Below are 14,737 nucleotides of genomic sequence, written 5' to 3'. Positions count from 1 at the left end.
TATAAGTGCTGTACCGATGAGTTGAGAGGGAAACTGAGTGCCCTGTTAAGGACTCAGGAGAGATTCGTGCCCGATGAAGAGCATATACATGGCTGTCTTATATTGACCCCGTGTGGCCAAATTGAGCACAACCGGTGATTTTCATCATAGCACACATTGCAATAATCTTAGCCTTTTATTTCCTGTGGGTGCATGGCATCTCCATTCATTTTAACCAGTTGTGTGGTGGTGTGTTTTTTTTTGCTGGGAGGGCCAGATTTGTGTGAGGTGGAAATTTGGTGGCTGACCATTTAGTGGCTACATTCTAGCCCTGACTTTTTTTTTTTTTTTTTTTTACATAGAACACTTGTCCAACTAATTTTTTTTTCTGCTTTTAATATATGACTTTTTTTAATGTGGAAATGACCTGAACGCTCAAAAAAAAAAAATGTAGCATTTCTCCCAATATGTCTTCTGTCATCCTGCACTCATTCTCCTGTTTCCACTGCTTTCTTCCTGTCACGTGATTGAAATCTTTTCACATGTAGTTTGGAGGAGCGTTGTGAGGTCTTCTGGTGGCTCTGTTTACTTCCTGTTGTCCTTTCACTGCCATCTGAGGACACTGCGGAGACAGACATGCCGAGTAGTGGAGTGCATCTCCCACCTTTTGTCTTTTTTTTTTTTTTTTATGATGCAGCCGATTGCCAAAGCAATACATTATTTATGAAGTTAAAAAGACTGGAACTCAAAAAGACTCAAGGCAGAAGTTTAGACTCAAGTTCTGCACCATGACATAAAATTGGCTGGTCACTTGACATCCACTTAAGTGTCCACTGCCAAATCAGACATTTGGAAGTGAAAGGTGGGCTCAAAGGATATTAAAATGTTTAACATTTGTCCCGCAGCAGAGTTTAAGATGAATTGTAATGTACCTGAGTACGTGGAGAATGATGCTTCTTTCTGACTTTGTCTCCTTAGCAATGCTTCCTCTCTCTTCAGAGCTGCCATGTATTTGGAATAGGACCATGAGAACTGAAGAAATATGACATCTCCAATCAATTTATGTTGTCATAACAAAAAAGAACCATAACGAATATTCTTCCTCAGAGTAAACGATCGCACCGGCTTTGGGGAGAACGGTATCAGGCGGCTCGGTGTCTTTGATGCTCTATTTTCACCACCTCCTTTTGCCGCACCCCCGCGGTCATCATTTTTCACACCCTCATCCTCACTAGAGCTGCAAGCGAGGCGCTTCCCATCTTCCTGTACCAAGACAAGGTCGCCGAAGTTTGACTTCAAGGTAGCAGATGACATCACGTCGCGTACCTGTGCCCTCCTCTCGTCCTCTTCCTCCTCTTTCCTCCTTTGTCTCCGCAATCTGGCTTTGTGTTTGACCCGTTCGTCATGAAGCATTTGCAGAAACCGATCTTCATCCACACTGCTCCGAAGCTCCTGAAACTTGGGCCAGAACCTGAGCAACTCATTGAACACCGACATCTGTAATCACAGAAGACACACAAGCAAAGTGCTGTGAAAAGACACATGCTCTCTTCCTAAATTTGAACATACCGCACTTAAATGTTTGTAATTATGAACTTGTACTTATGATATCTCCCAAACACAGCCTATTTCTAAACATGATTTGCTGCTTTCAACAGTCGCTAGTTCAACAAGCGATGATGTCATGGGTCGCCGCGTGACCTGTGCCTCTCTGAAGATGTAAGGGCCCAGTTGGTGGCGTTTCTCCATTATGTGCCGCGCCTGTTCCACAGGGATGTCGATCTGCAGGGCCGGAGGTGTGGAGGAGTTGATGAAACACTTGATGATTGTGGAAATCTTCTGCTGAATTGTGGCCTCGTCACTGTGCGAATGACATAGGTCCTGCAAGAAGGAACAAAAGGCAAAACCTGGGGCTGATGGTGAAAGCTTTATTCATTCATAGCTGAGATTTAAGTGGTGAGTGAAGGAGCATATCATGCGGAAGATTACTGGGGAGGTCCGCTCACAAATTCTGCACGCAACATGAAATGTATATCAGTCGATGCATAATCAAATTTTAATGAGAACTCATGATGAAAACGTGTCCTCAATGCTTTACGATATACAGAGACTATTACTGTCAGAGGACAAGTGGTGGAAGAAGGACAGCAGTAGGATAGCCTTCATTAAATAACAAGGTGAACGTTATTTTTTTTTTTTTTTAATACGCTTAAAATGTAAACCTGAATTTGTATTGGGACGTTAAAACGATTGCTTCGAAAGGTTATGTAAAGGTCAAATATGTCTCAATGTTTTTTTTTTCTTTTACCTGACTGAAAATTCACATTAGGCCAGTTCTAGAACGCCTTCTAAAAGTTTGTGATATCTTTACCTGTGCATGGCAAAGATGACTTTGTATGGATTTTACGTAAATCTGTTAAGTCTATGAAAAGTATAAATGTATGTGTAGTAAATAATCAAGTTATTTAAATAGACATTTATATGATCGTATCAATGATGGGTTATCAGTTTTAAACTCGCTGTTCCCGAAAACTTGAACACCTAAAGTCTACTAGATAAATAAATACTACAGTTGCTGTGACTATTATTTATTTGAGTGTGTGTTGGAGTGATTAGATTTACCTTTACTCATGAATGGCACAAGAGCATTTAAGTGGCTTGGCACTCATGTATCAATTATGATATTGCGCAGCATTTGTCATACAATGACCGATGTCAGTTTCTCTCAAATAGTGGGGTGGTGATGCAATGCCAGGGAGGACGCAGCTTTTGCCAACTGAAGTGTAATTAGAATAAAATAAGGATTGTCATTTGTATTTCAGGCACTTTTTTCAGTTTTAGACTAACCAGTAACCTGTATAATGGCTGCAAAAAAAAGTAGTTAAGAGTTGTTGGATGATTAATCTTGTTTTTTTATAATGTTAAAAACACAGTTTTGGGTTTACTTTATACATTTTTTTTAACAGATAACTGTCATATTTATAGTCGGCGCAGCAATTGGGGGGGGGCAGGTTTTGGAGGCTTTCTTTTTTGTTTGTCTTCTCCATTTCGTTCAGGGGCGTATTTGACTAAAATGTGACAAGTAGGTTGCTGCTCATTGACGGTGCGGTCTTGTTGTACCTTGTACTTCTGCACCTCCAGCCAAAAGAGCACATCATTCTCCAGGAAGCCACCCTTGGGACAAACAAAGTGTTGGAAGAGCAAACAGGAGGACGGGTTGAGGAGGAGTCGTCGAAAAAGAAGGATCTCCTTGGAGGAGCTCATCCACAAGCTTTGAGTCTGAGGGGAAGTGCGAGACACTTTTAAGGACACTGGCACTGTGCCCCGAGGTCAAAAAACGGCAGGCATGGTCACCTCTTCTTGCCGTGGAACGTAAACAACAACAACAATGTTATGGGAGCCATGAGCTCACGCAAAATTGAAATAATGACAGTGTTCCCTGGAGGAGCGGCTCTTTTCTAGTGATGACATCATGATGGTAAAGATCAAAGTCACAATCATGTATGAAAAGTCGGTCCTGTAATCACGCCGCTTCAAATGTTCATGTTTTACATCTGTGACATGCCGCTGTGCAGAAGGGATGACAACAGCGCTGCATGAAAAGCACTATTAAAGCAAGGTTAGTTACGCTGATGCTTTAATCTTATTTATCCTGGATCCCATTTGGGAAAATTAACCGGCGGGCCAAAATAGAGTTTGACAAAGCCGGCGCTGGAAGCCAAGTGGTGAAGTAAATCACACATGTTTGCAGGCTAGCAAACGCCTTATGTTGACTCCGTTCTAACATTGTAAATGCCGCCTCACCTTCCAAGCTTCTTTTTTTGCCTTTTGTTGTTGAGCGCTGTCCTGTGACACACACGTACAAACACAGATGAGAAACCAATTATCTTCATGCATGAGAAAGTCATTTGAAGCAACAAGTCTCCAGCTTGTAGCCGTTTGAAATTTTGGTGAGCTGTGATTGACCGGGAAACAGTCCAGGGTTTCATCGTTCGTTCACCTAAGTTCAGACAACCGGCGTGAAGATCACGAGTTCCTCCAATCAAATCAGTGTCCGTGGGAACCCAGTATTCATATCAAATAGTGCCACCCGCAAGTGAATTATTTACTACAAATGGTGATTGTCAAGCCGTGTGCTCCCATTCACACATTTTGGTTACTTCAGCATTTTCTACAGTCAAACGTAACTAATAAATGAAACTCTTTGGGAGACAACCACTACTACTGCGTTACGGCCCCCTGCGTTATTCAATTATTTTTTGAATAATTTGTCAAAAAATATATACATGTATTAAGGACCATTTTACAACATATATTAAGACTTGTTCTTATAAAAAGAAATGTGGAGTTTTTTTCGTTTTAAATGGTCACCATGGATGGGGATTCGCTAAGTTGGGAGATGACCACTGTAGCACTGAAGTGTGGACTTCTTAAAGGGATGATGTGTAAGATTTATAGCGTTTTTCATTAAAAAGGAATAAATTAAATGACTATAACTTTCAAAAACTTGCAAAAAAATGTGTTCTTAACGCCCAACAGAGTGTTTTAAATATAATCGTAGGTCAAGTTATCCTTATATTATCTTACTTTGGGGATGGCACTTCTATTGGGCTGCCATGTTTGTTATAGCTACGGATAATGGTAAATGCAGCACCTCCTGCTGTCCGTAATGAGAAATAGTCTAAATCTTACACAGGGTCCCTTTAACACAAGGCTATTTTTTTTAATGGAAAACTATGTATAAAAAAGCTTTTTTTTTTTTCTCAGGAAAAAAAGCTACTAAAAGCTAAAAGCTAAAAGCTAAAAAAGCTACCATCCCTATATAAAGAGCCATGTATAGTAAGTAAACAATAGTTTGTTGCCATGTTGTTAAGACTCTAGAATCTTTAATTAATAAAATTGTACCACATTTTATTACAAGGGTGTGGTGCTTGTTTGTGTCTGTCAGTAGCATTGCCAATAAGCTTGAGAGAACTTCTGTTAACGTTGACACTAATTTATACCAGTAGCATTTTGAGTTTTAATTTATTTGCAACTGTAAAATGTCTATTACAAGCTCTTGTTTTTTAGTTTTATTTTTCCTGCTAAAGCTCCTGCCAACATGACCACACATGCTAAGCCACACTATGGTCTGTTTCAAATTAGAGTGTAGTTTGGATTTGAGATGTCAGCTTCAATGTGTCTGCTACCACACCTCTGATCTGTTTTTGGTGACATCACTAGGCCTGCCTAAGACCACCAATTTAGAGGGGGAAAACAATTTGAGATGTGATTATGGAATTTGCCCTTTCGGCTCCATCAGGCATGTGCGTGCAGTTTTAATCATTGGCGTACAGTATTGAAGTCTACTGTACCTTTGGTTTGCGCTTCCGTCGGTCTGTCCACTCAGCTGTGGCCAAAAACTGAGGCAGCCATTTTTTTTCAATGTGATCACTGACGATGTCCTGGATCTCCACAGTAACCGTTTTCGATAGACATTCGTGGTTCTGAAGCTCCGGTCCACCTAACAGGTGCAATATCTACATACAAATGAGTGCACAATGCACAAGCAGAACTTTATGGACCCAGTCAGAAGCTGGAAAGCCATGTTCTAGGTGGATAAGCCTGCTCAATACATTATGATGAACATACAGCGGCGGGTCAGATTATAAAGTGGGAAACATTCTAGGAAACCAGACTGAAAATGTCTGACTCCTGCTGTTCTTTATCCTAATCCAGTCCCACGATACACAAATGCACTTTATCTGCTTTCAGTCCTTGTTCGTCGATGTCTTCCTTTTTATGATGGAAAAGAAAGATGTCGGCAACATTTCTAATAAAACTGTGTCAATACATATTTTACCAATTTTACGCATCCGAAATCAAAATGCACGAGACGAATTTGAATTACACGCAGGTATGACAACGCTATTTCTTTTAGAAATTTTCTCGGCTCTGGAACAGGGCTGACACCGTAGAATCTGTTATGCTAATCAGGAAAAGAACTGAACTGGGCGTAAGTAGATGAAAGGGAGTCATTTCTGTGAACGAATGACTGAATTTGTGGAAGGTCAAGGGTATCAGTCAACTCAGGTTGGATTCAAAACAAAAATTCAAGTCAAAGTCAAGTCAAATATACATATGTTAAGAGTCGTAAATATATGCTATAATTGTACAGACACCTCCTTGAGTGGTCACCTTATGATGGAGGGTTTTGTCCCTGAATCATCCCAAGAGTCTAGGTCTCTAGAGGGTTGCACACCAATGGTGCAGTTACCCAGGACCGACACATCCTTAGTAAGGGATGAGTCAGAGAACACCTCAGGACCCCATATGGGTACGTTGCAAGACTCCGCTGGAGACAGATTTGAAGATCGGGTTCAACAGAAAGCACCAAGTTTCCGGGACTAGACACATGAGACCCGGCCAGGCACAGTCCAAAAAAAGCTTTGGTGGCCCGATTTCCATCTACATATTATGATCATGATATGAGGATATTCTGTTGGCTTCCTTAAGCTGTGATCTTGAGTTCTTGCTTGAGCAGTCTGCAGCAGAGCGTGGAGTGGATGAGATGACAATCAGGACAACCAAATCTGTTTGGAACCAAAGGGGCTCCTCAGCTTGGGGGAGAGATCCTACACATTGAGAGGAGCCAGGTGAGGTGGCCCGCACATCTGGTTCAGATGTATACCTGTTGGGGTGGAGCAGTCCCTGAGCAAAACCAAGAGGACGCTTGCAGGGCAAGGTATCCCGGCCGGATCCTGGAAGAGCTGGACAAAGTGTCTGGGGAGAGGAAAGCCTTGATTTCTCTGCTTAGGCTGCTGTTTGAGTGCCCTGACCTCAAACAATTTTTAAAGCATATGCTTGAGGCAGGTTTTGTAATGCATTGCAGTAAAGGGTCATATTTTATGTAGCCAGTGACTCCAATAATAAACCGTAGGCCTTTGATGTTTAAAATCAAAGTGGCCAAACCCCTCACACAGTATGCCCCCCTGCAGTTTGCTTTAATCTATTAAACTAACTTTAGACAAGAAGGTTTCTCCTACCAGGACCGCTTGTGTATTGTGGATCCAAACCACAAACCTCTAGCCCACCTCATTTTAATTCTAACCATGTCTTTTATTCTATGATCTTCCAGTAACACACTGCCAGATCTGTCAACAGAACCCTTCACATAAGAGCAGAAGAGAAGCGGTAGAACATTGGGTGAGACCTGTAGGACTCTCCATTTATTAGACTTGATTTGAAATCCCAAGGGGATCTGACACGCTAAATCTGGATTGTCATATCACAGGCAGCATGTTCTAACCCCTGCGTCTGGAGTACTTCACCACAAACTCGACAGTACTGCAGTTCAAATCCTGTCTTCGATTTTACATGACCAAACTTCAATGTACTGAGTTTTTCAACATACGTTGTTTTGCTGCTCTTCAGTGGCAGGACTGTGGGAGCTAAAGAAATAGTTTCTGTTCAGGTACTTCTTTGCAATGTGAGAAGATTGGTCCTGTCTCAATGCTTTGCTTCTCTGAGGAGTCCTCCTGAATTGTTCCAGGTCCAGCCAGCATTCCAGGTGGATACTGACAAAAACCATTTCAAAACACAATATCAAAGATCCATACACATGGGCAATGTTGCCAAAATTAACACATTTATTCAATTTATATTCATTTTGTTGAGGTGACGTTACAGAAACGGGTAGGATGTATATTAAGGCTGTTCAAGTCAACTTTGGAGACTAAAATTTTACAAAGCATTGAAAAAATAACTAAAATAACAACCTAACTTAGAGTGGGGTCCCTGACACAAATATAAAAGTAGTTTTACTTTAATAAGTTGATTTACATCTGAAGTGTGATGCTGATGAGCAGAGGTTTTGAGAATTGTTCCTAAATTACTGTAAAATGAGTCAGATTTGGTAGTCTCCTGTTGTACTTAAAGGAAATCAATCGAAATAAAGGATTAAAGAAGGGCATTATGACTCTCTCTCTCTCTATATATATATATATATATATATATATATATATATATATATATATATACACGCACACACACACACACGTGTGTTTCATACAGTAACTTGCCTGGCATCTTTATTTCGGAGAAAAGACATGAAATGCCAGATGTCATGAGGGTGCTTAAGTAAGGAGCCTAAGCGGTAAGCTTGGTACTGTGGAGGAACATTGGACCAAGAGTCAAGGGTCCAATGGCCCTGAGAAGAGAACCTGGATGAAGTGTTAGATGGTGTCATACGCTGCTGCACCTATTTGGGATACACAAAAACAATCTTACATTACTTGTCAGTTTTCTACTGACAAGAGATTCTGGGTCAGTTACTTAAGGCAATTATGGTAGGCCAAGCAGGACACTGACTGGACTAATGATTATCGTTTCGTGTTCTGTGCAATGCTTGTTCAATTATGTTGCACACTGAAATGGTCAGACTCTTTTGTCGGTGTATATTCAACCGCAATTTCATTGAAGTTAGGTCATTATGTAAAATGGAAATAAAAACAGACCACAAAGGCGAGGATATACAGGTGTATATCCGCTTCAAACCCCCCACTGGCATCATGACCAGGGATACATCTAACTGGTAGGTAGGTGTGTATGTGCCACAGAAATTGTTGATGCGTAACGTTGCTTCAATACAGCAGTAAAACAAAGTGTCACCAGTTAAAAGACGTGTTAAAAGACAATTGCGAGTTACGTGTTCTTTCATAATTCTTACTGACCTGGTTGATGTTTTGTTTGGATTCTGCATATATGCTCTGGAGCTCCCTGTATTCCCAAGTGTTGAGGGAGCGCACATCCTCATATACACATAGCTGAACATGTACAGGCACACATGAGCACATAATCATTAAAAATGTTGTCATCATTTAAGTTGTTGTGGTGCCGGCTATTTAAAATGTTGTATAACACTCTAATAGCCGCACATCCACACTAAAAACGTTATTATGAATGAAAGCGGAACAAACCTGCTGAAAGGATTTGTTGTCTCGTTCGACAAGCGCTGTCCAAGCGGCCATGAGGATGTTCAAGACATGATCCTCCGCTTTATCAAAGAGCTCCTCGAAGGCAGGTACCAGATGGACGTGCACCTCCTTCCTGATCTCGTCCTGCACGCCAATGCACCTGCTGGCATAGCGATGGAGGTACGTAGAGAAAAGAACCTGAAAATTCACAAAGACACTGAAATCAATATCGCAACAAAGGTAAAAACGTAGTTTTGAACAATATTTCCTCTTAAACACTCTGATGAACATTCGTGTGAATATAATTGAAACATTGAATTTCAGTCATGGTCATTCCTGACAGGAAACCCTGGGACATTGTCCATACTGTGATTATAGAAATACGGTGCTGTGAAAAAAATCTTTGACCATGTTTTTGCATATGTATTTATCACTTGCAAACATTTCTTTGTTTTTTCACACCACTGTGGAGGAATTTCGGACCGTTACTCTTTGCAGAATTGTTTCAACTCTGACACATTGGAGAGGTCACACCAATTGAACTTTAATTGACTTTCCAAAACGTTACATTTTTTGTAATAACTTTTAACTTGGAAATGACTTTATAGCCTTTCCATAACTGAGATTTTTTTTTTCCATTCCTTCAAAATTTCTGGTATCATGCATGTGTTCTTGGGAATTTGTTGCCTCCTCCTTTTTAACAGTATCTAACAGACTCTACTTTGGTGATTTCTTGATTCTGCAAAAGATAATGGCAATCAGGTTTGGGCATTGCCTGTGAAATTGAATTCAGAACTCTCCAAATTATAATTAGTCACAGTTGCTTTGTGATTTAACAAGGGAATTTGCATTTTTTTTCCTCTTCTTGGTGAATAAAATCATCACTTAGAAACTCCATCTTATAGATCCGTGAGTTGTCTTAGTGTGATAGTAAAATTGGTTTCATATAGAGTAACGCATATGTGTGTGTCCTCTAGGAGTCCATGTTACATTTCTGAGTTTTTCTTACTATTAGCTGTTTTGGTTATTGATGCAATGTGGTCAATACACAAACAAATGTTCCACTATTCTCTAAATAATACATATTTAACCCCAGGGGAACAAATAGGTAGTGATTAGTCTTTTGAATAAATTACAGATTGAGAAAAAGGCTGATTTGACTGAATTATTTGTTATATATAATTCCAAGTATTTCCTCTGGACATCTTTGAGGCAACAACAAAAAAGTCCAACATCATGAACTTAAAACCAATTTTAATCTCTTTGCAATTGCAGTATAAAACATTGCACTGCAAATAGAAAAAAAAAGGAGTCATATGTTACTTTAGTAAAAAAAATTTCCAGTCAACTATTTGCCTATTGCTGGTTAATTTATGGAGCCGCCTGACTACTCGAGAGACCCAAGACTGATTTGTTTGTCTGCATGAAATAATCACCGTCTGGTCTATCCATGAGAACATCATAGCACAAACAGGTAAAAAATGTCAGTGGCAAAAAAGAACAGTGCACAGTTAAGCAGCCGCAGCCTGTGACCTTGTGCAATCTTGAAAAGCACCCGTGGTACATTATTTGGTGCTGGTAGAAGAGGGGCCTCTTGGTTTGGGTTTTTTTTTTTTTTGTTTTTTTCTTTTTTTTAAACCCAGCAAAAGCAGCTCACACCTCTCCAGCTGACCAAGCTGTTGGCAGCAATGGCGGTGCTGGGGGTTTCTGCAAGGGCAGCAACTGCGGTCAGCAACCCCACCAGTTAATATTCTGTACACGATTGGTTTTCCCTCCGCCACTGAAAGTCCCCTAGCAGTGAGCAGCACACAAGCAATGCAGGCTGAGACAAATATTCAAATGAAGACTAGGACAAGAAGCCACCTATGGGTCCGCCTCCTCCACCTCTCAGTGTTTTCTACTTACAAAGAACAATAAATAGCAACCACTTATCCCACATATTCTGGAAAGTGTGTCCTCCTTGTGTCAGGAAGGCCCAGTGAGTCAGTCATCAGACTGGAAGATGGCACACACTGGTGCTTTTTGGCATGTGCATTATGTGAGGGCAGAATTGCTGAGGGTCAGCAAGATGCCCCGAAATGAATTAAAACGCTAAGTGTACCCTGCCCACTGCCCAAAGACAGCTGGAATAGGCACCAACAAGTCCCACGTGGATAAGAAAACGGATGAATGGGTTTTCTAATTACATAATGGCATAACGTAACAAGAATCATTTGCGTCTGTATAGAGAGGGGAGACGCAAGGTGATGCACCATCTCTCACTAAGACAATGTGTTACACAGTGAATGTAAACGATCGTCATGATCCAATGAGATAGTTGCGTAATTCAGTGAACATTATTGTACTATCAACTCATTCTAGTGATTTATTAGAATTGACTCTCTGTTGCTAATAATGCAATGCGCATTATGTTTTATTTTTTTCCACAAAATTGAGAAGGTTGAACATACAATCCTCAATTGGCCTCAGAGTGTGCAGCAATTTCTTTGATGGGCCAGTTAAGTTAAATTGTCCGTCAATACGTGTACTTACGTACCTGAGCCACTCTCTGCACTCTGTAGGGATCCAGCGCGTCCTGGTAGAAGAGCTCATGGTAATGCTGGATGTCATTCCAAAAATAAACTGCATGCTGCCATAACTTTCAAGGAATAAAGGAGTGAAGAAAAGGTCCTCACAGACACGTTTACTGATCCACATGAAGCAGTGTGAAATGTGTCATTAAATCATACCTGGTTTCCAGACTGTTCACAGAAATGAGTGAAATATGAGCCAGCATCAGGGTCGACAAATAATGCTTGCAAAGTCTCTTCCAGTGTAGAGGAGCCTCGTGATGGACTTTTGCTTGGGCGACTCTGTTCAATAACTGTAAATTTTACTTCTGCATGTACAGACCGTCAACTTGAAAAACCGCCTCCAGTCGTGTCATATTCCACTTCTCTTACCTGTGAATGGTAAGGACCCGGAAGCCAGGGTTCAGAACTAAGGGGATGAAGCCACAATGATGTGAAATGAGGGAAAGCGCGGCACTCTCTCCACAGATCTATGCCAGAATAATCAAGGTCTACTTGGACTTGATCGGATGTCCAGTAACGAGGAACCCTGTGTGGGGACAGCAGGGGTAGGATTAGGAGCAAATACAACTCGGAGAAGCATGAAAAAAAAAAATGTTGTTCACCAGTAGGAGATGATTGACTCCATCAGGTTGGGCTGTATTGCACACAATTTCTCTGTTGTCCAGCAGAGGGAGGTATTCAGGCCCAAAACGCAGAGTTGCTCCATGTTCAGACTGTTCTGACTGCTGCGTAATAGGTAGCGACTCCTCATTAAAGCCAGAAAGCTGGGGGAAAAAAAAAAATACAACAGCATTGATTTAAAAACTAACTGCTACGTTCTCAAAAATTCCTTATAGACCTTAAACAAAGATAACACAGAGCAGCAGTGGGGGTGATTACCTCTTTTTCCGCTCTGTGTTTATAGTCTTCAACATTTCTATGTCCATCCAAAGATTTAACAATCTGGCTCCCGGCGTGCCACGCAAAAACTCCTTGAAATCATCAATGCCTGCTTGGTTTCCTGGGTTGCTGCATATACCCAAGTCTGAATTCCAACTCTCCTCAGTCATTTTAGTCTCATTCCCTTCAAGTATTTCATTCCCTGGACAACTAGTGTACTCATCAAATAAGCATTGGTAATTTATACACTTGCAATTTTTATCTGTGTTGGTCCGGTTTGTAAGGTCGTTTGTGTTTTCCTGGCTCCGTGTCGTCAGCATGAAGACAGCATGGTCAACCACCTGCTGAACTACTCGGGTAGCCAGGTCTTGCAAAAATAGTTCAGAGGACTCTTCATGTAGTTGTTTCCCTAGATATGAAGCTGATGCATCTCGGATGATGTCAGCCCCATTCAATTTTGAGGGAAAGGAAGTGAGGCACACGGAGGAAGTGCCAGATGGTTCAGAACGGTTGCGAGAACATCCAGATGATTCACTGACATTTCTTTGGAGTTTTCCACTCTGGCCAAAGGACGTACACACTGACTGAGGTATTCTCACACAACCTTCACAATGATTAAATATTGTTAGTATCATGAACATACAGTGCAAAGAGAGACTTACAGACCTTGGGTATCTAGTTTTGATTGGCATGGTTGGAGAGCTAACGTTTTAATGGGGTTTTTTATTGTATGTGTATTATTGCTGTTTGGTCAAACTGCACTCCATCATACTGATGATATATGAAAATTTGACAAATTCAAACCTTTTTGGGATGTTTTGTTTTTGGGAGCACACAATTCAGCTTTGCCATTTTCTTTGTCACCAAGTATGGCCAGGGTTAAACGAGAACTGCAACATCCTGTGCGGATCTTTGTATTTCGTGCCCACTGAAACAACAACTTGGACAGTCTACAAAACACCAGATGAAATTAATTATTATGCCTTGTATTGTCCCCCAACTAAAATATATAAAAACAAATGAAACTGTTTGCACAAATACCTTGCTTAATTGTACTAATATGTTGTATTTTATTTACAATAAATTGTTCCATCTTAAATTAGTCATTATCAAAGAAAATAATGTACATTTTTTGGAGCTGGCAAGACATGTAAAGCATATTGTAGTGCTGTAGACAATACTGATGTATTAATATTGCGCTGAATACCTGTACTCCCAGTAGCTGCGACTTTGAAGGAAAAAAGTCAATCTTTCCTTGATAATCCACTGAATCCCCTGTTTTCTGTCCAGACTCTACATTGTAAGGAAGAGTATTAAAAAAGACATTTTCTATCAACAAAGTTACCTAATTATCTTCTCTTTTGCTATGCAAATTGCAAGCATAAGTTTACTTACAGAGACAATATAATGGTTGTCCACTAAAGAGGTTTTGGCCAGTGCTTTGGCACCCTTGTAAAGGAGCTGTGATTTGCTGTGCTGTAGTGCTGTTCTGATTTGGTTGAAAGTCAACTCTGCCGCGTTGCTCGGCACTTCAAACTGATCCTGCTCCTGATTGTACAGCAAAGCTTGTGGAAAACACTGACAATTGAGATACATTCAGGGCATTGTGTGAAAATGTTTTCATTCTAAAAATGTTGGACTTCACTACAAATACATTCATATGAATTTACCGGTTGACTTAAAAATGCATTCAACATCTGAACAAACAAATGATCAGAGGTAAGGAAGTTCTCCTGTATGCAGGCAAAAGAGCACACAATTAGACTGCTTTTAAACTGTGAAATAATCGTCAAATTAATCTTGTACTCACAAAATTGTGAACAGTAAGCTGGGGAAACGCTGCCAAAAAATGTAAGACATTAAAAATGTGACAACCTCCAAAAGTATGCTTTTCAAAGACCAATCTTACCGGTTGAAATTTCACCATGCATGACTACTGCGTCAAAAACCTGAATTCCGCATGCAATTCTTCTTGGAAAAATCGGGTGACAAAGCTTTTTATGTAACTACACACTGAGGTTGCTATGGAAGTGGACTCACTTTCACAATGGGTGGGGGTGGATAGTGATAAATTTTAAATAAAGACTAGAGAGTAGTGAGGCGAAAGATGGATTTCGTCTCGTGGATGGGGCTAGTAAAGTCGTCCACGTCATATTGTGGAAATATTTAGAAATATGCGCTTGTATCCCCTCGCCAAAAGGATACTGAGGGAGTTTTAATAAGCGTGTGGGGGGGAGGGGGGAGGGTAGTCGCGGTGAATGACCGCTAGATGTCACCAAATATATACATATAAATTTCCACTTACGCTGTCTTAGTACGCAAACATTTTATAAACCAGCAAAACGTTTTTTT

The 14,737-nt window shown here is 40.6% G+C and overlaps 1 protein-coding gene across 1 annotated transcript; it reads right to left on the bottom strand.

Annotated features, from left to right (window-relative positions):
- Positions 1-257: 257 nt before the first annotated feature.
- On the bottom strand, positions 258-14,525 carry rgs22 (regulator of G protein signaling 22). The gene is made up of 23 exons (XM_088410038.1): positions 14,295-14,525; positions 14,196-14,224; positions 14,056-14,118; positions 13,781-13,963; positions 13,593-13,678; positions 13,190-13,335; positions 12,386-12,989; positions 12,109-12,270; positions 11,876-12,032; positions 11,663-11,785; positions 11,470-11,571; positions 8,937-9,131; positions 8,691-8,783; positions 8,040-8,218; positions 7,373-7,535; positions 5,334-5,498; positions 3,784-3,825; positions 3,100-3,258; positions 1,681-1,860; positions 1,306-1,476; positions 1,102-1,242; positions 912-1,011; positions 258-601 (listed from the first exon to the last, which is right to left on the bottom strand). Exons 1-23 carry the CDS (start codon positions 14,314-14,316, stop codon positions 468-470), a joined length of 3,399 nt encoding a protein of 1,132 aa, XP_088266164.1. The 5' UTR covers positions 14,317-14,525; the 3' UTR covers positions 258-467.
- Between the last annotated feature and the right edge of the window lie 212 nt (positions 14,526-14,737).

Source organism: Hippichthys cyanospilos, chromosome 3, assembly GCF_059441005.1.
Source record: "Hippichthys cyanospilos isolate Australia breed blue-spotted pipefish chromosome 3, RoL_Hcya_1.0, whole genome shotgun sequence".
Lineage (NCBI taxonomy): Eukaryota > Metazoa > Chordata > Actinopteri > Syngnathiformes > Syngnathidae > Hippichthys > Hippichthys cyanospilos.
The sequence above is the reverse complement of the archived record's forward strand: the minus strand, read 5'-3'. Positions and strand labels throughout refer to the sequence as shown.

Bases quoted from the DNA above. Each gene is read 5' to 3' on its own strand.
- rgs22 (XM_088410038.1), bottom strand. From the start codon at position 14,316: ATGCATGGTGAAATTTCAACCG. The intron at 12,990-13,189 runs GTTTGAATTTGT...ATCATTGTGAAG, and splicing joins AAACAAAACATCCCAAAAAG to GTTGTGTGAGAATACCTCAG. The intron at 602-911 runs GTACATTACAAT...CTGTCTCCGCAG, and splicing joins ATCATTCTCCACGTACTCAG to TGTCCTCAGATGGCAGTGAA.